The sequence below is a fragment of the Strongylocentrotus purpuratus genome, unplaced genomic scaffold, assembly GCF_000002235.5.
Source record: "Strongylocentrotus purpuratus isolate Spur 01 unplaced genomic scaffold, Spur_5.0 spur5_scaffold_6, whole genome shotgun sequence".
Classification (NCBI taxonomy): domain Eukaryota; kingdom Metazoa; phylum Echinodermata; class Echinoidea; order Camarodonta; family Strongylocentrotidae; genus Strongylocentrotus; species Strongylocentrotus purpuratus.
In genome coordinates, this window is record NW_022145612.1 from 54,187,082 (window position 1) to 54,214,280 (window position 27,199).

The following is a 27,199-nucleotide window of genomic DNA, read 5'->3' on the forward strand; positions in this document are numbered from 1 at the left end:
GTCGTTTTTGCTTGACTGACTATTGGGGGTAAGTCCAGAGTTGCAGAAAATGGGGCGAAAGGTTTGCTTACTGAAGATGGGGGTTATGCTTTTAAATGGATTTCGCTAGAGGCAAGAAAAGATTCTCTCTAAAAAAGCTTCCATTCTTTTTCAAGGGAGGGAGGGGGCTATGGTACCTTGGATACGACTATAAAGCTGTAAAGCTATTTTCTTAAATTTTCATATCCTCAAGAATGATTATTATCATTATTAATATTATGGTAATTATTATAATCATCATTATTAATATAAATATTATCATTATTGTTATAATAAAAATTATTGTTTAATAGTATTATTGTTATTGAACAGCTCATACCGGATTTTACGATACAGGCAAGCTTAAAATAAACTATAGGCTAGCAATAATTACAGATAGAATGATAATGTAACTCTGTAGATCTTTTTTTAAAGACATTGACTAATGAGTGATGACCATCCATCTGTGGACCCAGTATGTAACGTCCGCTTGACTTTAGAACATTTTATACAAAAATATACATGTCTATCAACCTATGAAAAGTTTCACTATTTATCGATGTATACACAGTACTCGTGGCGGATCCAGGATTGGAAACGAAAATTAAAGCTCACACTTTGTATACATTTTGGAGATAAAAGAGATCGCCAAAATAGCCGCTGCTTTTTGTACACGAATAATAATATTCATGCCACGCTGACGTCATCACCTACGCACGAACGCCATTCTATTTATAGGGTGTTTCCCCGAACGTACTTCCGGTTTCTCGTAAAAACGGAATAGTCTACTACGCCGTTATACGTTTTTTTTTTAAACAACGATCAGTCGTTCGGGTAATTTATGAAAAGGACATAATGGGTAATTCGAGCTTTATTTAGTAAAAAGAACTTCAATTCTAATAACCTAAACAAAGATAGAGCTTGATTTTTATTTGTTATTCATTAAATTATAATCCGTGCATTCACTGTTTTGGGATCTGGGTCTGATAATGAAAGAAGTGCTGTGCGTTCTGTGTACGTTCGGTTTTTTCTCACACAATCCGATCGCACACAGAAACACACCGCACACAGCTCAGCGTATCCGCGACACACGCTCTGTCGCGACTGACTTACCACTGGCTACTAATCGTGACTGCGTTTTTGCAGGCTTACTCATTCATTCACTCACTCACAAACCAGCTGCGAGAAAAGACGTGGATACATTATACTATCATGAGCATTACCAGACTATCAAACCTATCATTTGGAAAACATTAAAACTATCACACGGAAATCATCTAAATTATCATCCACATCCACCCTTCCAGTTCATCGAAGGTGAGTTCCAGTTGATTGAAATCATATTCTGCGCATCAAAGTTTTGCTGGTATCGCAAATGCGGAAACCGATCTGGATAAAACGACTATATAGGTTGGTGGTGTTGGTATAAATGATAATATGGTGTGGAAAAGTTATCGACGGGATGATTGATGTGTATCATGTGTTTATTGTTATATTACCACCAACCCGATGTTGTTAATGTTGAAATGGTCTACATGGACTTTGTGTTGTGTTGACAGAATAGTATTAGTATTTTGTAGATGTTTAATTGTTTATGTTATTCAAATGGCAAAAGCGATCTTTATTTCGAAGCGAATATTTCCCGAATGGTGTTTGTTATTTTCTCTCAAACGGAGTGGGAGAGAGAGAGTTCTTCCACACATTATCAACTGATGTTACGACGCATACAAAATTTTATTTTGCTCAGACAACTCAGAACACACGGAAAATAATCAATAGAGATAAGTTAATTATATTATCTGGTTATGATGGCTAAAGAGCCTATAATTTAGGTTCGGACTTGAGGTTTAATCAGATGGTTTAGGTTTAGGATGCACATCTTAATAATTTGCAGGCTTAATCATATTTATCCTCCAATAACAAAGGTGAGCTGATAACCTTTGTACCTATTGAAGATTATTAGGTCGCTCCGGATTGCTCTCTGAACTTAAACTTGAAAAAATCCTAAGATAAAGACAATTCTGTCTTAAGCTAATATAGCTTCATCAGTTTTGGTTTTCAAATCATTGTGTTTCATAATATAGGTGCATGGTAATGTAAACCGATGGCTATATTAGTAATGGATTTTGTGGTAAATGATTATTAGGAAGTGACACAATCTGTTATAAATTTATTACTTAATTTTTTTTAAATGTTTAACATGTGCGAAATTGGACTTGCAGCCACTGTTTTATACCCTTTTATTTGGGTCAAGAGCGTTGACAATGATGTACAGCCTCCTTAGTACCTAGACCAGACTGAGTGGGTGGATGTAATGATGATGCATGGTGAGTTCTCGATCTTGAAATTCGAGACGTTCCTCTGCAGCTCTGTGGCGCTTTTCGAGGTATTTTGCCACCTCAACCCCTCTCGATCCCATCCCTCCTTAATAATTTTAGATATAGTACTCCAGACATTTCTTTAGCAACGCGTATCCTTTTCTTGAGCTACGATAAAAGATTCCTGGGAAATCGTAGGTATATTTCATCGTAACAATATTGGTTAAGAATAATTGTCAAATTATATTGTCTTTATATTCTCTGTAAGTCGTGAATAGAATTAAATTGGTATGGTTCCGGAGAGGCTCAAATATGGAATGCGTGCACTGCAACAAAAATATTCATGATGAGATGATGTTGGATCAATAACTCGTTTCGTTTTCTGAATCTTCTCGTTACAGTCATGTTGTTAATCATTTTCAGTATAGCGTGAGTGCATGCAAGGGCTAAGTTTTCTCTTCCAAATTCATTAAATGCGGATGATGTCTGGATGTTAATTGCTTTCATCTAGTCTCGCAACCATTTAAACGTCAGCACCAAGTATATTGAATAGTATGAGGAACAGATTTATACCAGAAAAGATTTCGCTTCAACATTGAAAAGTTCGCCCCTTGTTTTAAATTACTGTACATTTTCATAATGATGATACTCTGACAATCCTGCTACGTTAATAGTTATTTTATTGGCTTAACTAACTCGTCTTTAACTAAATATATACCATAGCCTAATACAACATTGTCCAGAGTTTCTTTGACAAGAAGTCAGGCATACCGCTTGAAGTACGTGTTACTACCATGCTGAGTCACACCAATTCAACAGACAATGGAGGGGGGGGGGGGGTGCCGAGGGAACCTGTGGAATGTGCACCGTTTGTATTGACATATTCTTTTATACTCACGCTCCGTTTGGGGTAAAAAAGATTGTTTGATTTATAATGCTAAATCCAAGTTGGGTTCTTTTATATACAATCGCGTCGTATGCCCATTATATTCAGTGATTTTCCCTGAACGAGTTTCGGTTCTGGACGGAGGAAAAGTCTTTAGTTTTCTATTGGTGGTGATATACAGTTATGAACGGGGGATTGGCAATGCATTGCGTGTATTGTATACAACACCGATGCATGCAAGGCGCAATCATTGTGCAATTGAGAGGAAATAAAAATGAAACAATGTCTGTTTGAGACGTGTGAGATTTATCAGGGAAGTTTTTGTGAGCGAACCTGTTCTCATTCTGTGGTTATTCCACCACTGAAGGTAGTGTTTTCAAAATAATGTCACCACTGCCAATATAATATAGACACAATCATGTCGGAACTCCGACTTAATTACGGAGACATCATGAAGATTTCCTTTAAATTACTTTAAAACGTTGGTTAGTCCAAGGAGATGCAAGTTATTACATGAGTATAGCTTGAATTGTTTTCGTCTAATTCGTATTTTATTCGTGGGGAGTTCGTAGTTTGCAGATAAAAATCCCCAATGTTAATGTATTCACTTGTATATTATAGCTTTTATCAGTTCCAAAGTGCACGTAGTACCACGGTACTTACTTGTGAATATTATTAAACTCTAAAGAAAACGTATACATAGAATGAAGTATCAGTTTCACATTACACGGTATATAGGCCTATGCCATTAGTGTTGTGTGTGTGTGAGTGCGTGTGTGTATAGAGAATAGGGTATATTCAATTTAATTTGTTATATCAAGGTCCATAGAGCAACGCTATGGATATTGAATTTTTAGTTCCGGGACTAGCAAGATTTCCCATGAATACCAAACAAGCTGTTTTACGCCATTGTATAAAAACGTTTCTAGTTTCCGCCTATGACACAATGCAAACATACTGTGTAAATTGTATTCTAGTGTATGTATTACCATGACATGAAGGCCTATAGGACTAATTTCTATTAAAGACTATAAGATTTCATTCTGCTCGTGAGGAATTTCCAAACAATGGACGCTCATTATTTCCGGGTAAACTTTGTAAGCACTTCTTAACCGGATAGACATCAGTATATATAGAAAGACCCTCTGGTACTTGATTTTGTTGTTGTTGTAAACCGTATAGATAGTTTGATCGTCCAGGATTATCCCGCGCCAAATATCATGCCCATCCACCCTCCATGGCAGTGTTAAAGAGGAAGTTGAGTTCTGGGAAGAGGTGAAAATAATTTGTGGGCGTTATCATTGCAGTTTTGCAAGTGTGGAAGAACATCAGATAAAAAATGTTCCCTGAAAAGCATGGCTCTTCAAATGCCTTAATATTCTAAATATGGCATGTAACATCATAAAAATCGGGACGGATTTTTATGCCACATGTTCGTGTAGACCCATATACATCTTTCTGTGTACAGTGTTTGTAACTTTACCAAGACTGGGCCAAATTTCTTATCATTTTGATGATTCTAGAACCTTGCAGTACACACCAATACTATTATGCTAGATGATCCACCTTTTCTGATCGATTCCACAACGTTTCTTTCATAATGCAATCGCATGACCAGAACTCAACTTTATCTTTAATTCACTTACTTAAAATTATGTTCTGACTATATAAATACGCCACATGATAATAGAACGAGACGGGGATGTTTTAGCAAATTTACAGTCTTATCCTAATTGAAGGTATATCATTAAACTTTAACGGTAATTAACATATTTAAAAAAAGCTTCGTTAGTATTAAAGTTATAACGAATAGACACACGCATTTTGTCTCGTTACTATGATACACCGAATGGGACGCAGTGAAATACGGCCTATGAGCATGAATCATGGTTTCCCTTTTCAAGGTGATGGGTTGAAGGCTTATCTATATATTGCGAAGTCGATATGTGCAAGATATTCTGCTTAGGTACTTGAGATTAAGTTGTATGTCTCTCGACGTTTAATTATAAACTTGAAAATTAATGATTCGGTATTGACTTTTTTTTTGTCTGAGTTCATCATGGCCCACAGCAGGTGGTACCCCGGGCCTTTCGTATCCGGGTCAAAGGGAGAATTGAGAAATGTGGTTTCGAAATTGAGTTCCAGACAGTAACCCGAGTTGCATGATGCGAAACAAAAATCTTACTTCAAGATGAAATGATGACACGAATTATGATGATTGATGATACCTAGAAGTCGAGTCAATTTAGTTCCGGATTTAGGCGGGATCTGGATAATGATTCTTGACTCTGCACGAGTAACAGCCAGATAAATGTAGCATATAAATATATACTAGTTGTAATGTATACGATTTTTTTTAAAAATCGGCTGATACACAAAGGGTAAAAATCAGCCCTCTTTGAAACAAACATAACGATGAATAATATAATGTAATCTCCAATTCGTTATGTTCCTCGGGAATCGTGGACCTCCACACAATCTTGACCATTACTCCTTTACCTAGATACACCACTTCTACTAGTAACGAGGGCAGAACAATATGATTTTATTTAAACTTGCGCAATTAGAGGTCAGTAGTAAAATGCCATCTCGTTAGGTATATACACGCGTTTCTGGTAGTGTTCATTGTGTTTAAATCATAGAACTATAAACTACTAATTAATATATATATCTCTATGGTTTAAATGAATCTCAAAATAACTATAAGCTACCCGTGTGACGTCCAAAATAATAACAACTCTTCCAGTAAGAATAACAGTTCTTAAATGATTTATCGTTGTTGTTGTGATTTTGAAATTTCTCGATGGAAACGAATCGGGTAAACCATTTCTTCCTCGTCCTCAAAATAGAATAAAACCAAACAAGGAATTTATAACCTGACTTAAAAATAGCTCAAGGGCTTAACGCCGTGTAGGGGTAAGTTTGCGACTCCGTGCTGCGTCGCAAAGTACCGTGTAATTAATAGGGGACGCCAAATCGAACCTAGTGAGCGAATGGTGACTGGTATGACGTCATAAGCAGCTATGACAGCAACGGCTTGAGAAGGCTGTCGATGGGTTCACAATTAAAATGAATGAGAAGGAGAAAATAATATCAAGAAACATTACCTGTACACGTAAGTGTTTCTTTATGTAGATCATAATTGACGGGAATGACTTTATTGCCGAGAAAGAGATGGTGTCAAGATTTGTGTGCGTCATTATGATCGAAATGACGCTATGCAGATTAAGCATTTTCAATTCTATAGAGATAGTGGATTCTCAGCAGTCAGGAAGCAATACATGCTCTACAAAATTATATCAAATCCAAGGTTATAATGCCTGTCTTTATCTCAAAGACTCATTATTTACTTAGAATATTGGTCACTAGAATACTATGAGTTTTTAATAATAATACATGATTATCCGACTGCCATGACATTGTGATACAGGAAAGGGACATACCGTATATTATGTCAATTTGTTGAATAATGACAATCAAAGCATGGACCATGGTCAAAGACTGTTGTGTATTAATTTTGAAGCTGAAGGCCTATTTACCTACTGACACCAAGTTAAATCATAAATAGGCTATATGCTACTCGGATTCAACTTCGATGACGTATTTTATAACAATTTCCTTGCAACATTTACTCAAATGAATGGTTATGTCTGCAAACTTTATATTGCACTTCTCGCTGTCCCGAGTGGCATGAAATTGGACACCGAAAACTGCTGAGGAGATATCGAGTGAGCCGAACTCTCGAACCCGAAGCTGCAGTTGACACTAGCTCAACGGGCTGACCTAACCTTTGTGCGGGGGGCAAGGGATAAAAGTGCACGCACATTCCATTCCCATAAGTGGTGCCCCCCCTAAAAAGAGGGCACAAGAAGGAGACCGAAATGCAAATTTCGATGGGCTCACAAGTACATTTTCACAAGAGATGTTTTGTATGGAGATAATGAATGACTAAAGATCTTTGTGAGGAAGATGTTTCACTTGCCTTTCAGTAGAGACCCGAGTCTGGTTTAAACGTCAGTATTACAATATAAAAACTGTAATGTATAGGGCTGATTTAATCATATGATTTAGTCATGTAAATGTTTACTGGGTATAGGCTGAACAATACAGGCTTCCAAGGGCTTACCTGGGGATCTATTATATTCATCAGATACTATTTCATAATCAACCTCATTTATTAATAATTAGTCTGGAACTAAACGGATATGTATATGACTTATATATACTAATTTGAAATACCGAATATTTTCTACTTTAAATTTCTACCTCTATCTCCTGTTTCCCCCAGTATACTATAGAGATTATTCTTTTCATTATAGCTTCTCAGAAGACACAGTAAAGAAAACATGTAGCATTAATGAATAGCAAAATATACATGATGGAAATGTTTAAAAAATTATTTAATCAATATGTTTACGTACGTTTTGCTGTAGTCTAAATGGCGGAATAATAAACATTGTATACTATGATGCGAAACACAGCTTGATTTTTATGACCACGTCCAGGTTCAATTTCATTTTTATGTTTCCAAATATAATTATGACTGAACTTGAACCCTGGATCCATGTCGAGTTTCCTTATCGGTCCCACCTATAGAGGTCAATGTAGGGTTGGTTTGGTTTGGTATTTACCCAGGTGCTCAACACATGTATACCCACCCATTATTTCCCGAGCCATTTTAATCACTGCTTCATTAAATTATCCAGGCATGTGGTTTACAATACCATTTACAGTCCTTTAAATTTATGTAGCCCCCCCCCCCTTTTTTCCCCCTCTCTTTTTCTTGTTGTACCTGAACATGTGAATCGGACAGTTTGGATTTGTTTACCACGAGGCCTATACCTACCTTCAACACCTTTAAAAGCACTGCTCTGAAATTATTAATTTTATTAGTACATGGAATGCTACTTGCACTACAGCTCATAATATTCTTTTCATCCCATATTCATTTATTTATTCGCCCAATCCATTCATGTCTATAGAGGTTTGTAACCATTTCTTCCATGCAGAGTGACCAATCTATAGAGATACATATTCTTTACAGAGTCTTCTCAATAACTACCACTGGGATTGAAGGAAATCTATATCACCATAGTCCAAACTGCGCATGTCTGTCTATCCCTCGTACGTCTCTTTCTAATCCCAGGGTAACTATAATCATTGATAATAGACGATTTAGATCATGATGTCATTGCGCTGACGTGAATTTCCTCCCCGCTCGCGAAATGTGGCGACTTACTCTCCTTTCAAGTTTGTTTCCGTCTTGCTTTCTCCTCATGCAGGAGTACACATCCTCTTTCTTTTATGAGTTCATTGACGAAATCAACCTTCTTCTATTTTTCTCCGCTCAATAGACGTTGATAAAAGGGGTGGGCTGACGTACGTACATCACTTGTCGCCCGTCAATCGCCTCACGTGCGTCGGTTCCGATGCGCGTTCCCATGATTATGGCAAGCGGATGGGAATCGTGACTATCCCCCACCCCTTTTAATTGGAAAATATGATCACGTGCATGCAAGTGGCCTTCCGTACTCATTGAAGTTAGGGTGAGAGGTTATTTATAGGCACGAGGCATTAATTGCAGCTCACGATGACAAAGATATGAGCCCGAAATTGACTCAACTCATTATTGGGAAAGCATTGAGGATGACTACGATATTATACAGAGTTTTACACACACCTTTCCTCGATAATATTTTGCTGCTTCGCATAATGTGGTTCCCAATTAAATAAATTCTCTCGATTTCAAGGTTGGAATTGTTCAAAGGTATCCCACGGTTTGGAACTTGCATTAGGTGCACGAATCATTATAAAAAAAATCCAACTGAAATAATTAAGAAACGATTAAATAAAAATGGTGTTGGCAAAGGGCATAATGAGTGCAGGACGGGATTCGAACCCCAATTTGATTGAAAGCCTCTCGTAATATGGCCCTTGTACATGGGGCTTTTTTTCACAATTTAGTAGCGAAAAGACGCAGGCCTTCTCGAGTGCCCCTAAATCCTAACGTCCATGGGCAGTGCCCTGCGAATGCGGGGAGATGATACACCCTGGGGGATTAAGTTCCACCCTTACACGTAATCCCACTCACGCCCTTCCCCTGTCCGTGACTCGATAGACCCACAATGGAAGTCGGAAAACCCTCACCCTCTCCCTCTCCCACTTAACAACGTTTGTGCACGGGGACTATCACAAATTTTTGTTTTTATGATACCCCTTGGTAATGATGATATACATATCATGTTGGGACTTACAGTCAGCTCTATGTCATTGTGAAGTTCGAAAGTTTACTACTTCCCAAAAGAACTCTCAAAGTTCAATAATGATAAAAATACATTAACAAAAAATTAAAGATGTAATGTTCTATTTGATAGTACACCATGTCATACTAGAATGTGTCGAAGATATTATCCTCCATATAATATGTGCCAATATCATTTGCTAAATTGAAGATTCTCGTATGCCATCATTACTCTTTGAAAAATGTTAGCAATACTGTGTTCACCCAAACCTCCGAAAACATAAAATAAATGTTAATAATTATCATGTGTATTGCCACAAAATCCTTCCAATATTATCCAAATCTGTTAGCATTGACTACGCTATCATATTAGCTGGCCACACCGCTAATTCGTTAATTTCGGCGGAAATCTGATTCCATTTTACAATATTCTGCACTGCGACCATACCCTGAACTGTAGCTCGATATTTCTAATGACGATCTTAAAAACCTTCATTTTTTAGCCTTTGTACTGTTTGTTATTAATTCGTTGAAATTAGCTGAGCAAGGTGACGCCACGAAAGCTAGTAGCTTCCTTCATCAAATGATTTTATAGCTGCTCGGATTATTATGTAAATTATTGGCTAGCATTCTCTTTAGTTGCATCAATTTTATTTTACACGATGCAATATAATTGCTCCAAACTTTATTAAAGGCCTGCGTGTATAGTCTAATGTTCATATTTCACCTCAATTTTTTTTTTTTTTTTTTTTTTTACTTCTGTTATGTACGAAAGCTAATTTATTAGCTATATTATCTCACTAGAATTCTGGTGCATTTGGGTTGCTGCTTCACTACTTCTACTACTACTACTACTACTACTACTACTACTACTACTACCATTACACTACTACATGTACTACTGCTACTACTACATGTACTACAACTACTACTAGTACTACTACTACTTTAACTAGTACTACCGGTGTTACTACGGTACTAATGCTACTACTATTACTACTGCTACTACTATTACTACTGCTAATACTAATACTACAACAACTAATACTAATACTACTATTGCTATTAATGCTTTGCTACTACTACCACTACACTAACACTAAACAAATAGTACCTTAAGCAATGATACTGTTGAAATGACTGGTAATGATGGTATGTGATTGAAAAACTTATACGAATACAAATATATAACTTAGCCACTGATTTTACTAGTTCATAATGCTGAGGTTTCCTTTTACTGGTACACACGTATATGATTTCTGTGAAAGTGAAGCGACATGACGGATATCATGTGCCGTTTTTTCGGTTCCTGTATATACGAGCTGAAAGCAGTGACTAATCGGTTGCTTAGTCACATGACAGTAACCTCAGAACTCTGCTGGTAGCTATTATACGGCGTATATTCATAATTGCACGAACCCATTATAGAATATAGATATGATAGAGCGGAGTAAGCTAACTGCCTACAGGGTATAATTTTACCCGCAATAATATACACAGGAATTGTTATATAGGTAAGTAACCTGGGTTAATAAACAGCACGGATGAAAGGTAGACATCAATTACGTGCTCTATATTTATAGGCAGAAATGTATAATCAGGAGTCTTCAGGACATAATATAATTTTTGTCACAATTTAGATCCTACACATCATATACCTTCATTTCTCTCGCTCTCCGGACCCCCATAATATATCATTCTGTCTCTCTCATACACACCCACACACACATACGCACACGCACACAATCATGCGCATCCACCTTACTATCCCCCTCTCGTTGTATCCACATGTCTCTATTTTTTCTATTACACTCCTTCGCCCGACATCTCTATACCTTCCATGGCCATCATGGTATAATCGTCGAAAGTGTCTGAGGTATATTATCATGACAAGGATGAGACGTGAAGATATCGACAACACTTTCAACCACTCCCGAGAGCCCCAAGTGTGCTCTCTTGTTCGCAGTCAGTTTTCCACCCAGACCCCATGAATGTCTCATTGGGTGACCGTGTATACACGGATAATACCACGTGTCTTATTATATAATATATACCACACATTATTTCGAGTTTGCATACTTTTCGGATTTATCATAAATTATTGTGGTCAGGGAAGGACCCGGGATTCTGTTTAAAACAAAACAACAACAAATTGAAAACTTGCTCACAAGCAATACAAATTAAAAATAAGGAAAGTGTAACAGAATTAAATACAAAATGAGCACCACATTTTTTGTTTGTTTTGGGAATTAAAGGTATGCAAGATCTGGTTTTGAAACGGTCATGAACTGGTTGTTCACCCTCCCATCCACTACTGATGAGGGGCATTCTATAGACTCGATATGATTTATCGATGAAAATATTATAACCAGTAAACAGTTTATTAATCTCGTCTTGTACTAGTACCCTCCGTTATAACCACGTTTTTGTATTTTATTTCTGTAAAGTAACTCTTGCCAACTTTCACTTTCCTGAAGTTTGTGAATTAATTAGGAAATCAGTTGGTTTCAAAACCCTGGAAAATAGGTTTTTGTAACCTTCTGTGAAAAACAACAAATGCATATCCCATGTAGCCAAACATGACTGTAATCGAAGCTCCTTCCGGCTACATTTTAAAATGTTCAAGTGGTTTTTTGATGGGGAAAATGTATGATTTTCTACAATCTCTTAATGAGGAAATGTTATCTGATAGGAACATATAAATAGACTGTATGTCTTGAAGTTAAAGAGTTTATTCCGCCCGACATCATTGGTTTCACTGTTTGTTGTTTTTCTCCTCTTTCTTATTTCCTCTCTCTTAGAACAGAACTTGATAGCTGTTTTGCGCGAGTGAAAACAACTCTTCATTTCAGAGAGCGTGACGTACTTGAACAAAGCAGACAACTTGACTAACAGGCAACTAGTGGTCACAGAATCATCACAATGTCGGAAGCGCAAGCATCGTCGAGAACACCGCCGCTGCCACCCCTGATTAAGCTCGAGCCCGGTACTATTCAGACTTCTTCGATCGCGTCATCGACCTCGTATGAGACGGCCATCGCTGCACACAACATAGGTGAGTTGAGGGACCTTTCTTTGAGGGAGGGGAAAGGGCGGCCGCTTAAAAAAATATCATTTCACTGTATCACCGCCGCAGGAGTTTTGATGAAAATAGGAAGGATATCAGCTTCAGAATGATGAATTACAGTAACATATGTAATACAATGACACATAGGGACCATATTTTCTGTCTTCCACCCACTTCTCATCCCCCCAGGTAATAAATGATATATTTACGGGTTTTAAGGAAATTATGTTGTCCTTCCGTTTGATGAAGTTTTATTTGAAATAATCAAGGTAATCAAGGTCATTACAAAAAAAATGTCCATTGCTTGTTCAGTGCATTGTACTTGAGAAATGATGTCAAAGGCTAGTCAACTCACAATTATGGTTTTAATGGAAGAAGGTGTATGGGACATTCCATTTCGTAACCCTTGCACCCTCATCCTCATCCTCATCACAAAAATTAACTTATGCCTATTATAACCATGCATAGTTGGATATTTTCCGACTGCTGTTGAGCACTACAGATGCCAACATAATCAAACACAATTTAAATGACGTAATGGATTTTTTTTCTATAGCAGCATATTGTAATGCCCCTTTTTAAACTCCAAACACGGAAACTAAGAGACCTTATTTCTCACAATGTTGGAGGGAATTCGAAGGGAAATCTATCTCTACTTTCCGAAGCTATTATACACTTCCGCGTCCAATAACAATATAAATATATTAAAGAGAAACTTTGGATATGTAATTAAGTTTGATGAACTAAAACACATTGTCATGTGACTATGATGTACTATAAAGTGATTTAGCATTAAAATTGAAAAGTGCGAAAATGAAATGAAAGTTGTTCATGATATTCTATGGCATGGCATGTTGGTAAAGTATATTGACATAACGATATTTATAACGATGTATATTTGAATGAAATCCGTGTTGGTTGCGATACACCACAATAGGGATGCGGTTTTTCCACTTAACTAGAATATACCTGTAGACAGAACCATTAAGATAATTCTAAAACCGAGACAATCCGAAGATTGGAAGTTCCTCTGATGAAAATGTGAGCGCATGCCTACTTATAGAGGATCATCATTATGATTTTTCTTTCTTAGATGACGAGTGTGTCAATATCCGGACCGTTTGCGATGAAACTTTTCAGAATCACAACGGTCAAAACGTACGACCAGCATAGCGACTCATCTTGCTTACTATTCTTAATTACTTACACATTAATTAGTATAAACGCATTTAAAATCTAGGGGAAAAGTTCACATCCGATGTACAGAATCGTTATCATTTATGTTTCCATGTAAAGATTGAACGGGGATTGAACACTTTTTCTTTGAAGGACGTGTTTTTGCTTACGGTAAGAACAAACAGGTGCATCTTTGTTCCGTAAAACAAACAAGGGGTGTGCATTGCGTGTATTCCAGCATCAGTTTAAGACGAACTGCTTTTGTGGGGTGTTCGTTCAATGAACCTTCTCAACTGCGTCATACCAACGTCAATATTCTTGATATATATTTATAGAAGAATTATCACATTGGCTCATCGGTTGTCTCTTTCAAAATACAACCACAAAGCTTGGCCGGCTTGACTCACTTTCCCCTCCTCTTCTTTTATCAGCTAAACAAAGTTGATACTGCGTTTGTAAGGGCACAAAGCGCATTTGTATTTTGGAAAAAAAAGGCATGAAACAGTTATGAGTGAAGTAGATTATGGACGAAAAATGGAAAACGAACTGTGGCAGCAAATTCAAGACCAAAAAGAGCAGTGACAAATGTAAAGAGAAAAAGAGAGAGAGAAAAGATGCAGGAAGAAAACAACTCGATAGGATTAGTTTAAAAAAAAAAAAACTTGAAAATGGACCCCATTCTTAATAACTTAATTAGCTGCACGCTTGAATCGAGTAACCATTTTGCGGATCTCTTATTTATATTGTGTTTAAAATGAACCGGAATTAGGTCATTCAGAAAGAAACCGGACGTCGTCTTCTCTTTTCCAATCAGGATATCAACAAAATTGTTAAGGCGCTATATAATATATATGCGCATCCGTATTTTTTTTTTCTTCTTTTTTCATAAATCACAATCTCGTAGTGAAACTCTGGTCAGTATTAATATCAACTTTTCTTAGTTACCAATAAAATGCTGTGATATGAGCAAGCAGAAATAATAACAAATGTGCCATTAAAATGATAGAGGAAGACGGAAATGGGATATCAGGCGTTTTTCTACGACGTTTTTCGGGAAATTCCCTTTATTCAGACATAAGGGCATGTTCTTAAATAATTATGAGCACTCACTTCTTCATGAAAATTTTAAGTTTACGATGTTGTGTAAGTGTCGAAAGTAACCTAGAAATGGTAGTTTATATTAAAGAATGTAGAATTATTGCCATAATTGGTACTGGTTGAGGGCTATCCAGTATCTGCCAAACATTTTTTCTACGACACAATGATCATGACAATGGTCCGGCGATTATTGCTTCATTGTCAATTTCTTGTACGCTAACCGAATCCCTAGTTCAACACTCGACATAACCTGACCCTAAACCTCAATATAACCTGTACTTCGACCCTAGAACTAACACGAGACCTAACCATAAACCTCACCTAAACCCAACTAAACCCAATCACCTAACCCTAATGACGAAATGAATCGCGGGCTACTTAATGTCTGTCCACGAAAAGTTAGGGAGGAGAGATGTGTCTCTGTGTGTGTGCGTGTGTGTGTGCGCGCGTGTGAGGTGGTGATAATTATGATCGGCACAAATTTGAGAGCTCGCATTAAAAAGTCCCCTATCAAAGTAATTAGCTATATTTGATAAATACAGACAAAGAGCACGAAGGGCCACATCAAATGAGTTTGCATGTACACACCACACTAAATCAAAACAGGATGCTATCGTAATAACAGCGTGATTTTGTTCCACAGTAATGTTCCAGACGGTGGCGCCAAAAGCTTTCTATTTTCTTTCTGATCCTCTGCTTGTTTGACTGCAACAATTTTACACGGTTCTATCGGTTTCTCTTTATCATCCTTTCATTTTAATCGATAGATTTACCCATCAATAGTAAGAGAACCTGTATCTCACCTCTCACAGTAAGCCCAGATAGCATACCACCATCGATGCACTTTCTGCAGTTCGTCACAGTGATATTAAGCATTAAAACACAATTAACATGGAATATGCCCTTAATCGTCAGGAATGAGTTATAATCACTTTTAATCGCGGAAGGATATAAATACCACGACGCGTGTCTCATGATCTTAGGCATGGGAAGAGAGAGGGAGAAAGAAAGTGCAATCGGGGTTATTTCTCCTTTTTTTTAACCATTTGTTTTGACTTGATATCTAATTTGATGTTTCACCACATGATTTTTTTTCTTTCTAGCGATGCCAAATTGAGTTTGAGAAGGCAGGCTAAGGTGTAGAGTTACGGCCACCGACAACAGGAAAAGCGGGATTTAGTTTTTAATTCTGGTTCCGCTGCGACCACGCCTCATGCGCAAAATAAGGAGACTTTATTTGGATATGAATTATTTTAGCTCTGTATGTTGTGTGTGTTTTGGAAAAGTTTACGGGGAGGTCATCGTTATTGATAGCACAGTATGTGGAACAAGACACTTTCCGTCTTTGCCCTCCAACTTTGCGAGTTTGGGTATAGTGATAAAACGAGGGGCTCGAAAGCTGTGTTCTTATTGGACGGAAGTTCCCGTTGCGGATCACGAGTGCAAATTTAGACTCGCATCCACGCTTAAATCTCATCTATATTATCTTCCTAACGATTTAAAAATTTATTTTGGTGCTCATTCACAAGCTGAGTATACGTCTTTGCCACTTATGCGTAGCAAAATTAAAGCTCATCATCTTTTTCAATAAATGAAAGCTGAATTTGATAGATGGATGGTTTCATGGAGCTTAGTATACGGAAGGATATTAAGACGTGCACTGACTCGACAAGAAATCGGCTCGTGACAAGCCATCTTCGAGTGCCAATTTTAGACCAGGTTGAAAATACAGGTGTTCGCATATGAAGGTAAAACGGAAAGACCTCCTTCCTTAGGGCAATAATCAGGCGGGGGAAATGACATCCTGCATGGTTACACGTAATGCAGGATATTTTTGGTACTTACCGCGGACGGTCTTCGTTTCTCTTTTTCAAGAAGATGGATATGTGTATGGGCTAAGGTTAATGAATGTGAATTATGTTCAACAAAATGATGGGTATGAATTTTTAAGAAAGACTGATACGGCGCGTTACTTTGGGACAAACGTCAGAATAGTTATGAGTTAACTCCCTTCTAACTCTTATATCGTAAGAAGATGTTAAAGTCTTATTTCAGTTTGAGGCAGAGTCGAGAGGAAGAATCGTCAAGAATGATTGAGGAAGAAATAAGAGATAGAGAGGGGAAGGGAATAAGTATAGGAGTAAAGGAGGAGGGATGGAAGAAAATGAAAGGAAGAGGACAGACGTTCGGATCACTTGTAGACGAACTAAGATCATTAGATATCAAGAATTCATTTTAATCCCGGGGTTAGCAACAGACACGTGCGAAAGGGGGACCCTGAGGGATACAACCGGGCAATGATGATGGGGAGGAGGGGGTATAATAAGTAACAGAGCTGTGGGAATACATGACTAGGCGCGGTTAAAAATATCACCTTGATATAGATGCTCGTATCCAATTTGACGTCATAAAGGTGAACCAACAGTTACAAGTCTCTCGCCTCATAATAATTTAGAGACGACATGGTCGCAAATGCTGGGCACCGAGCCAGTGATTACGCGGGAAGGTTAAGTCCGACAATTTATTCAATGTAAATCTACATGCACTCTGTATTTTTGTAAAGGTTCATCTGTACTTGGAAGTCAGCATAGGTTTGATGTCTGATCTTCATTGCCAAAATTATGGGATACACCTATACAGAAAAAAAAAGGAAAAATATTGAATTACATTTTCGTCTGGTATACCTTTAGGCTGTGCAGACTTCTTATTGTACGCTATCATATTGACTATTGACTCTTTAACTTTGAAGGGTAACGTAATGACAAAGATATACTTATAACACAAAAATGCGTTTGCAAATAATTTGTTTAAACAGAAATAATTATTTTGTTTGAACCGAAATGTACATGTGTTACATAAAGCTGTTACGCCCTCACACATACACACATACTCGCCCCGTCTTTCTTTCTCTCTCTATTTTCACAATGTGCAAATTATTTTGCTTCTACATAATTATATTATTACGATAATGATGACTCTATAATTATAAGGGAAGAATGCCAATGCAAGTTTCTCAAAATGCTCAAGTAGATATCAGTTGAATGCTGTAAGTTGTTTGAGGTGAACAAACAGCAAGTATAAAGAATTACCATCATTATAATTATACATAATACCTAGACTTTATTTGACGGTATAAGCTACTTTCTCGCACAATATCAGCATTTTGATCGTGAATAAGATGTCCCTGTTTGCTCCCGATAGCCAATGAGTTTAGCTTCAGAAGGGCGCTGCATCCATAATAAATACGTATGAAGCGACCTTCTGACTTTCACTCGCCTAAAATTACCAGGAACGTGGAATTGAGAATCTTTTCATTAGTCAGCTATGCGGTAAAACGGGCAGAGCATAACCATTTTGACGAAGCTGAAAGGCTTATTCACTACTCCCAGGCCAGCATAATGATTCTTTGAGTAATCAAAGTTATAGAGAAGTAAGTTGTCGTGGTTGCTCCCGCCCCCGCCACTCCCGCGCGTTCTCATTTCTCTGTTCGAAACCTTATGACGGCGGTAAGGTAAAGAAAAGAAGGTTGTCATGAAAGCAGAAACAAGTAAAACCAACTCTCAAATCCTGATTTCAACCCAGAAAGACGAAACGTTCTTCTTAGTTTTGCCTTGTATCGTTCATTCTTGCTTCTGACTCTCGTTGGTTGTGTTAACCGGTTTATTTCTCGCAAGTTATTAAAATCGAGGTAAAATTTTCGTCATCAGAATATTCTTGGTAGTATAGTAAGTCTCGTGGTACTTCTTGCTATTCCTTTTCGAAGATTCATCATCTCGTTCTGTCTTAGATTTACATTAATTAGTGGAGGAAGGTCAGGATAGGTGTGATAGTGATACACAGAATGGGTTGAGAGGGGGAGGGGGTTGAAATTGGGATGAAAGGAATTAGTCGTATACTGTTACGTAACGCGCAACTCTTTCCCGTCACGTCTGTGGGGAGGTTGAAGAGAAATTACCTGTGTTCATCATTTTTGGATTTGAAAAAACAGTTGCTCGTAAAGTCATTACGATTTTGTTATATCATTATATCTTCTTTTGTCTTTTCAGAAGCTACCAGCATGGATATCTCTCATTCAGACGTGAAACCGAACATTCAGATGCAGCACATCAAACCGAAAGGTGAGATTCATTCCGCATTACAGTTTTGTTTTTTATTTGTTACTAGGCCCTTTGCGTTATCGCCATTTGAATCCCCCTACCATCATAGTTATCTTTGATTCTCTTCCACACAGTATGACTTATATAGACCCTCTCCTCTCATCCACCTCCTTCATGTCCCCCTCTTCTTATTCTCGCTTTTCTTTATAACATGCCTCTTCCCATCTCTTTCACACTCTTCATTACTCCTACTTGTATGTTTAGCAGTTAGTATCCTCTTTCTTTAAGGTTGTAATTGAATTCTTATGATTGCTTCATTTAGTGTAATGCAGTCTCCATTATACAGAAGCCTATATACCCGGTAATGATTTTCACCATCAAAATAATTCACGTCACTCACGATTACCGTCAGTATTCAGCTAACACATTTTAAACAATAACTGTAGGCCTGTACATGTACGATCAATTACATACCATCGAATCCCTCAATGGTTTACACAACGAGCTATTTAGGAATATTAATGGAGGATCGGACTAAGTTGAGACGAAAGGATTCAAAAGGGATAACTTTTTCTTTCGCTGGAAACTGGTGACGTAGAGGAAAAGCACAGGATTTGTATCTTTGACGCAAGTGACTATCTGTCCCGATCGTTCCCTGCGATAACACGTGTATTCTTGAGGAAAAGCACGGTTTAGGATTGTCTCTCAGTCCCACGTATTCCCTATTCTGCAGTAAAGATAAACATAAATTCCCCATGTAGGGTCCAATTTTGATCCTGAGCGTTTATAAAGTTAAATTGGTATGATTACTCCAAGTATAGATACCAATGCATTTGAAAGTTCATGGCATATCGAAACTTCATTTTAATACAGTCCATTGTATCCATGGACAATGCTCGAGGAATATTTTCTACTCGGGACAGGAAATCAAGAAGATTTCCCACTTGAACTTAGTGTTTTATTGGTATCATGTATAAAAGCAACAAAGCTTTCCTGTGTGGTATTTTCTCTGTTAGTGAAAACTATAGCTCGTATCCTTGTTAAATTCCGATTCAAAACCATGACCGTGAGGCAGTGAAAGTAATCTAGTTGATCTCTGTCGTAGACTAGATAAACAGGAGTATTATTGTTGAAAGAACAATCTTGATTTTTTAATATGGGATTTACCATTATTCAGGCTAAAATTTGAGCGGAAAACTTTTGATAATCCCTGCAGCTTATACATCTGGAAGGGGTGAACAGAAACGTTTATTAGTCTTACCATATTTCGCCACGTGATCGAAGTGCAGTTTCAAATATTTGTGTATACACATGGGGATTTGATGTTCATCTTGTGATGATGATCGATAATGAAATTAATACATCACACATTTTTACAGACATTTTATTTCATCAACATACCACTAAACCGTAATTTCGATTATGTTAGAAAACTCAACCGAGAGAAAGACCGAACCAAGCCCGAGAGTTGAATATTAATTTCCATTTTGTCTGAAATATACCAATTGAAATATTGAGGGATTTTATGATAATTAAATATGAATCGTAACTACCATTTGCGTCTGCACGCTGATGTCTGCCATTAAAATAGCGCCTATCGTAATCTCTTCAAATCTATATTAATTTTATGATCCTTCTAAATATAGTACGAAAATAGATGGACTTCCGAAAGATGTTTTTTTTATCAGCTTGCGAGTTCATGTGTTTTCTGGGTTTGTTGAATAGTGTACAATGAAATACTACCTACTACCGCATCTTGTCCTGAAAACTGTTGCTAAGGTTCAAACTTGGTACCCAGACGCTCACCATTCTCAGTGCGTGGGAGTAAGCTACCATATTTATAAAGACATCTACGCACGCTGTGACTTGCGTCATCAACTTGTTGTGTATCTTTTTTTTTCTTTCTTCATTCTCTCTCAGACCTGTATGGTTTCAGAATTAGATTCAAGAGACTGGTTTAAACGTCTAGGGTTCCTCCATCTATGTACAGCAGGGAAACGCTAGAGTCCATTGCGCCTCAATGCTCCTCTCTCTTCCTTCCGTCTTGTTCGCGTCCTTCTAATGACGAATAACAAAGACACTTTGAAATACGAAGCTAAAACATCCACCACAGTTTCATTCAAATTTCACGCAAAGTCTTCAGTTGCTTATTCAAGAGAGCGATACGCATTATTTCTCGAGCCAAAGTGAATAACAAACCAGCCACAGTCATTAAGCCATAAAGCTCTAAACAACCCACAATTTCGTGTAATGAATAGACTCAAACAGGTCTGGAGATCTCTACCACTCGGAACTATCCATCTTAATAAGATTATTAACGTTATTGAGCGTGCAGTGTTAATGATAGTCAGGTTTATTAAAGTGTTCTGGGTATACATCCTCAATCCTTACGGATTACGAAACATGAAAATTACAGATCCTCTATACTTTAATTACATACCTCCTCATATCTTGCGATGAGAAATAGGAGGCCTAGTTCAAAATATGTATTCGAGCTTCTTTTTTAAAGGAAGGTCACGTATTGCATAATTTCATCATGTTCAGGGATCGACTAAGGTTATTCAAACCATCGATTACCGATCCACCAAAAACAGTTGATTTCAAACTGACATTCAAGGACGATTTTATAAAAATTTGTTTTTCAAGGAGTTACGTCAACCAGGAAGTAGATTTTTTGGGTTAATTCTAAACTTGTCATACTCATTATATGTCTCGAAAATGTTCATTAGTGAAGATAATGACATGCTCTTGTATGGTTTCTCGATACTAAAATTAAGGAAGTAAGTAGGGTTTCACTTTAAGAATAGCGAAGGGTATTATTTCAATGACGCAAACAAATTACATGAAGAAAAAAAATGAAGTTAGAATTAGAATGAAACAATACAGCATGTGTGTTTAACTTTGATTATGATAGGCGATGAACGGAATATTTGTCCTTCTTATACTCCCTCTTGTCAAGTTTTCTTGCCAGTCCCTATCTTTCATTCTGTGAGTTTAATGTTATTTATGATCTAATCTCGATCTGACAATGATGGATCTTGTCTTTCTCGTTAAGTGCATTCATTAACCTACCATCATTATTTGTTCATATTTGAGTCCTGAGATCTTAATGTAGATGAAGAACCTGAAGAACCTGAAGTCCTACTAGAAGGACCAAGTTTATAATGATTCCTTGACATAACTATACCAAACCAAGGCTTGAAATTCCTTACAACTTCAAGTGGTTGGTTATTAACCATAAAAAAAGCCTCATCATCAAAGCGACATGCACCATACGCTTGTTTTTTTTTTTTTGTTTTTTTTTATTCGTTGACATCGAATTGAACATACCAAAGTATATTGATTTCGTTGCCAGTATTTATGAGGTTTATATTCATTTCTTAAATGGTTCTTTATCTCCTTTATTTTTGCTTTAGGTTTGGAGACCAACATCACTCTCTGGCAATTTCTTCTGGAGCTGCTGATGGACAAAGCCCGCCAGCACCTGATCACCTGGACGGGAAACGAGGGAGAGTTCAAGCTCCTCAACGCCGAAGAGGTTGCTAGACTGTGGGGCCTACGGAAAAACAAGACCAACATGAACTACGACAAGCTTAGTCGTGCCCTCCGATACTACTACGACAAGAATATCATCAAGAAAGTTATGGGGCAGAAATTTGTCTACAAGTTCGTCTCATTCCCCGAGATCGTCAAGACGGAGAACAAGATTCCATTCCGGGTGAAGATGGAGAGCATGGATGTACCAGCTACGAGCCAGCGCCCTCGCAGCTATCCCAGCGTCAGCAGAAGCAATAGCCCCAATGTCAGCACCAGCGATGAGAAAGACAAAGGAAGAGCCACACCAGTTAAGAGTCCGCAAAGATTACTCCACACTCCAAGTCCAGTACCTAGGTCACCACGCCCATCTTCGGCGGAGCTCAGGATGCTAGCGAAGCAAGTAGATCGTGAGAAATTCCAGTGGACGACGTCCTTACGCAGAGAAGGCGATGAGATGTTCTCAAGACCACCCGTGACAGTGAATGTTCAGGAGGTCTACATCACAGAAGCCAGGTTAAATGGCGAAACCAAGTTGGTCAGCACTGGTGGTCGGCCGATTCCGTGCAGCACGTACACAACTGCCAGTAGCGACGGACGCACTGGTCATCTAAGAGCAAAGTCCCCATTGGTCACTGGTTCAAGCTTGGGCAACAAACCAAAGCCCCTACAGCTTTCAGTTCCATCAACTATCAAGGGTTCTGAGTCATCGACGTCATCACTGGGGAAACCTGGAAGCAGTCCGTCATACTTGCACGCGGGTGCCTTATCCGCTGCTTACGGCCACTCACCACTCCCCGGCACACCCATCATGGTCGCTAGTCCTCTCCTTGGTCAAAATGGCACACCACTCGTGCCCATCCACTTCTGGAGTACCCTAAGTCCACTTACGCTTAGCCCTTCGCTTAATAGCAATTCCTCCTTTCAGTTTCCCACACTGGTCAGCAATGGATTGAGTTCTCCTCTGACGGTAAATGGTGTCCCGGTCACACCGACTGTTCTCTTGTCACCAGCATCAACGAAACCAATCTTCGTGTCATAACAAAAAGAATATGCTAATAACAATGACTGCATAGTAGAACCATTCATTGGCCCGCCATTTCGGGAACAGTTGAACTTGGTTTCAAGAATACATTTGGTCCTGCTCGTAACCCTGTATAGTTTATGCATTGTAAGGTCACAAGAGAAGAAAATGTATCTTTCCAAGGATTGTAAATGTCGCGGAGGAAAAGTTGCACCTTGTAGGAGTAGCCAGGGAACCAAAAAGGTTTCATAGAACATCACAGCTGCACATCGGCACGAACTCTCTTTGCATCCTGTTTTTATGTTCCTATACGAAATGGCGGGTCGGTCTGTACAGCTCACAAAATACTTGCCTTGTGTCATTCCTTGTTGCATCAATCAAGAACCAGACTGTAATGCAGCGATACTGGATAATATCTTTTTAAGTAAGGCTGTGCCTTATTTCTTAAAGCAAAAGGACACTTAGAGTAAATATTCAACTGCTATGTTTCTATTTTTATATAAAAAAGAGTGATTTATTTTTCTTGCTTTTACGTTTGAAATGGCTATACATTGTGAAAAAGCACTTCTCTAATGCTCAAACTAGAACAACTCCTTGCGCCATGCAGATATTATACAATGGACCAAATATTTCTGTTTTGTTTTTGTGAATTATTATTATTTTGTATACATTGTACAGTCTGGATGATTTAATTTATTTTGCTTCACATACATACTCCACTATATTATATGTTTTTTCATAATGTGTAAATACTTATTTTCCCCATGATATTTAAATGAATCGATTTTGAGAATTGACATGTTCATGTAGATCAGACTATTGAAAATCTAAATGCTTTTATGAAACACAGTTGCTGCGTGAATAACCGATTTCAGGAAAGTAAAAAAATTGTCAAAAATGTATGTAGTTAGTTCAAGAGTTTAAAGTTTAAATGGTATGACTTATGTTTGTGATGACGACATCGCCATGTTTAATAGCTCAATCGTGGAATCTTTTCCCGCGAGACAGGCAGGATGTTTCCGATTTTGCATCATTATTACAAAATTACAACAAGCTTTAAACAACTCAACGAGTACAAGGTGATTGTATGATACACTAAATCCTTGTTGAGCCGTAAATTGATAGGAGTGGTCCCCGGCAGTAGCCCGTACATGCTGGTGATGAGGTGTTCGGAATCAGCTGCTTTCGGGTGGAGTCCGTCACTGTTAGATCCTGTAAAGAACAAAAGAATTGACAACAGTATCAGCAAAATGATTCTGACAGCTATATTATTCATAAACGTCATTGAAATTCTCATTTTTTCAACCAGCCATGCCCTTTTTAAAAGTTAAAAAATGAGCTGTCATAAAGTTTTGTTGAGCAGAATGACGTAAAGAATGGGCTCGAGAATTACTTTTTACAGTACAGAAGGATTTATTACCTAATATGAAACATAAAGGTTCATCAAAGAGTATGCAATGAATTGACTGCACGGCCATTACCCCTATGTGCCTGCATGACATTGTATAGCGTCCGGCAGAATGAAGACTTAAAGAGCCACTTCCGCAAAGGGCCCCCGAAACTCCTTGAATCGGTCTAAAAATGTCACCATCATCTCCATGAATGGTCAGACTAACTTGTGCCCCTTTCACAAGATAACTTACAAACAATCACATCTTAATTAATCACTTAAATAATTGTTTCCGCCTCCCTATACCCGTGACCGGAGATTGACTTCAGGCTATTTTTCGATGTCCCCGACAGCGGTGAAAGTTTTAAAGAAAAGGGTGATCAAAATAAGAATAGTGCTGCCTCAACGACAGGAAGAGGTTGAGGTAAGCAAGGGGTTATATCTGTCGTTTGGTGTAAATTAAATTAATTGCAATTAGCTATCATGTGAGGTCAATCACAAACGAAATAATTGAACCCACGTTATACTATAGTCATACCGATGAGACTGATAGCAGACGGACACCAGACCTATATAATTATCTTAACCTCGAATGACTATAAGATTCGGCTGGTTTGCAGTCGATTGGGTGTCGGTTTGGTGGTGTGACGGAGGTGTTTGGTAGGATGAGTCTAGTTGAATATAGAGAGACCCTAACATTGATAAATGTGGTCTCTTTTGTAAGCCTTTTGTCTGTTAAATTATTAATCGAAAGTGAATAAAGGGGTGTAGCTTTCCGGTCTTTTATGGCGTTATCATAATTTCAAGCGATATTGATAGAACATGGAGGGGAAAATGAATTGGTACCGTTAATACTTCAATTTAACTTTTATAATATATTTCACAGTCATCGAATATTATATTATGCTGCAGAAATAGCAATAGAGAAGGATTTGGGTCATTAAGAAAAAAAATCTACATATTATAATCATGTCTTATACAGTATGGTTTCGAACTGGACCCGGAAGACCTGTGGCAATTTTTTTGCAATACAACAAGTTTTCCCGTTTTCACAGTTGCTGCACTGTAATAGTTTTCTTTGCTGCTAACATGGTAATCCTCGATCGAAAAGATATGTTTGTTTTTAAATACTAAACTTTGATCATTTCCTGAAGAACATTCTAAATTTCATGCGGGTCATGAAACACTGTAATATATTGACGATGTAAGGAACAGTTTAATTTCTGTGGTTATTCATGTCTGTCGTTTGTCGTTAAAATCATGGATAATAATAATGAAATTGACAGACTAGACCATAATGTTGATTATCTCGTACTCGGTCAGCTGTTAGTTTTATAGTGTAAGTTAATGTTTGTGTTTAAAGCAGTTGAACTGAATTAAACCATTCTGGTCATGTCTGGTTATAATTTAAAATAAAATTTTAAAACGTATTGCACTTCATACATGATGCCTATACCAAGTTTGATTAATCTGTTTTTTGTCGAAGATCGTGACACGTTTGACACGATCATTTTAAAGGAAGTCTTGTATTCGCTTAAGAGAGAGAGAGAGAGAGAGAGAGAGGTGGAGAGAGAGAGAGAGAGAGAGAGGGGGGGGGGAGAGGTGCTTTTTCGGGGGGGGGGGGGAGTCGAGAAGTTGAAAAGGAGCAAGAGAGAGAGAGAGAGAGAGAGATATATATTTTAGGTCCAGGGAGGGGAAAAGAGTAATACAGAAACAATGCAATGCGAGAGGCGGTATAGGGGCGCAAAATACGAATACTCATTAATGCAGATAATATAGACAGAATTAAAAAAGAGAAATGGGGAGAGATAAAGGTGGTGAAAAGTCGGCCAGAGAACCAACAAACTAGAGAGAAAGAGAGAAAGATTATTTGGTGTGAGAGAGACAAACTTGAAAAGGCAGGGTTAGAGGATATTGATAACAAAATAACAAGCAATAATACAGTGTACAAATATTACTACTACTACTACTAATAATAATAATAATAATATTGATAATAACAATGATAATAACAATAATACCAATACTACTTATAATACTTTTACTACTATTAATAACGACAAACATAATAGTATAATAATAGTAATACTACTACTACTAATAATAAAACGTTCCAAATTATCAAATATGTAATATCATTGTGAAAAAGGGATAGATCCATATTCATTATACAAATTATAGAATTATAAAAAGCTCAATTTCTCTTCTTAGACACTTATTCAGACATCAATTTAATATCTTTCTGATCCTATTTAATCACTTTAAGAATACTGTTAACTTTGATTATGTCTATGAATCAACCATAATATTATATTAAAACGTACTGCTTATTTTTCCCCAAATAGTAAGT

General features: G+C 37.6%; 1 protein-coding gene across 3 annotated transcripts; it reads left to right on the forward strand.

Annotated features, from left to right (window-relative positions):
• The first annotated feature begins 1,060 nt into the window (after positions 1-1,060).
• Positions 1,061-26,291, forward strand: Elk (transcription factor Elk). 3 transcript variants are annotated; one of them, XM_011683820.2, is made up of 4 exons: positions 1,061-1,428; positions 12,265-12,518; positions 18,851-18,922; positions 22,318-26,291. In XM_011683820.2, the coding sequence occupies exons 2-4, from the start codon at positions 12,386-12,388 to the stop codon at positions 23,475-23,477; spliced, it is 1,365 nt and encodes a 454-aa protein (XP_011682122.1). In that variant the 5' UTR covers positions 1,061-1,428; positions 12,265-12,385; the 3' UTR covers positions 23,478-26,291.
• The last annotated feature ends 908 nt before the right edge of the window (positions 26,292-27,199 follow it).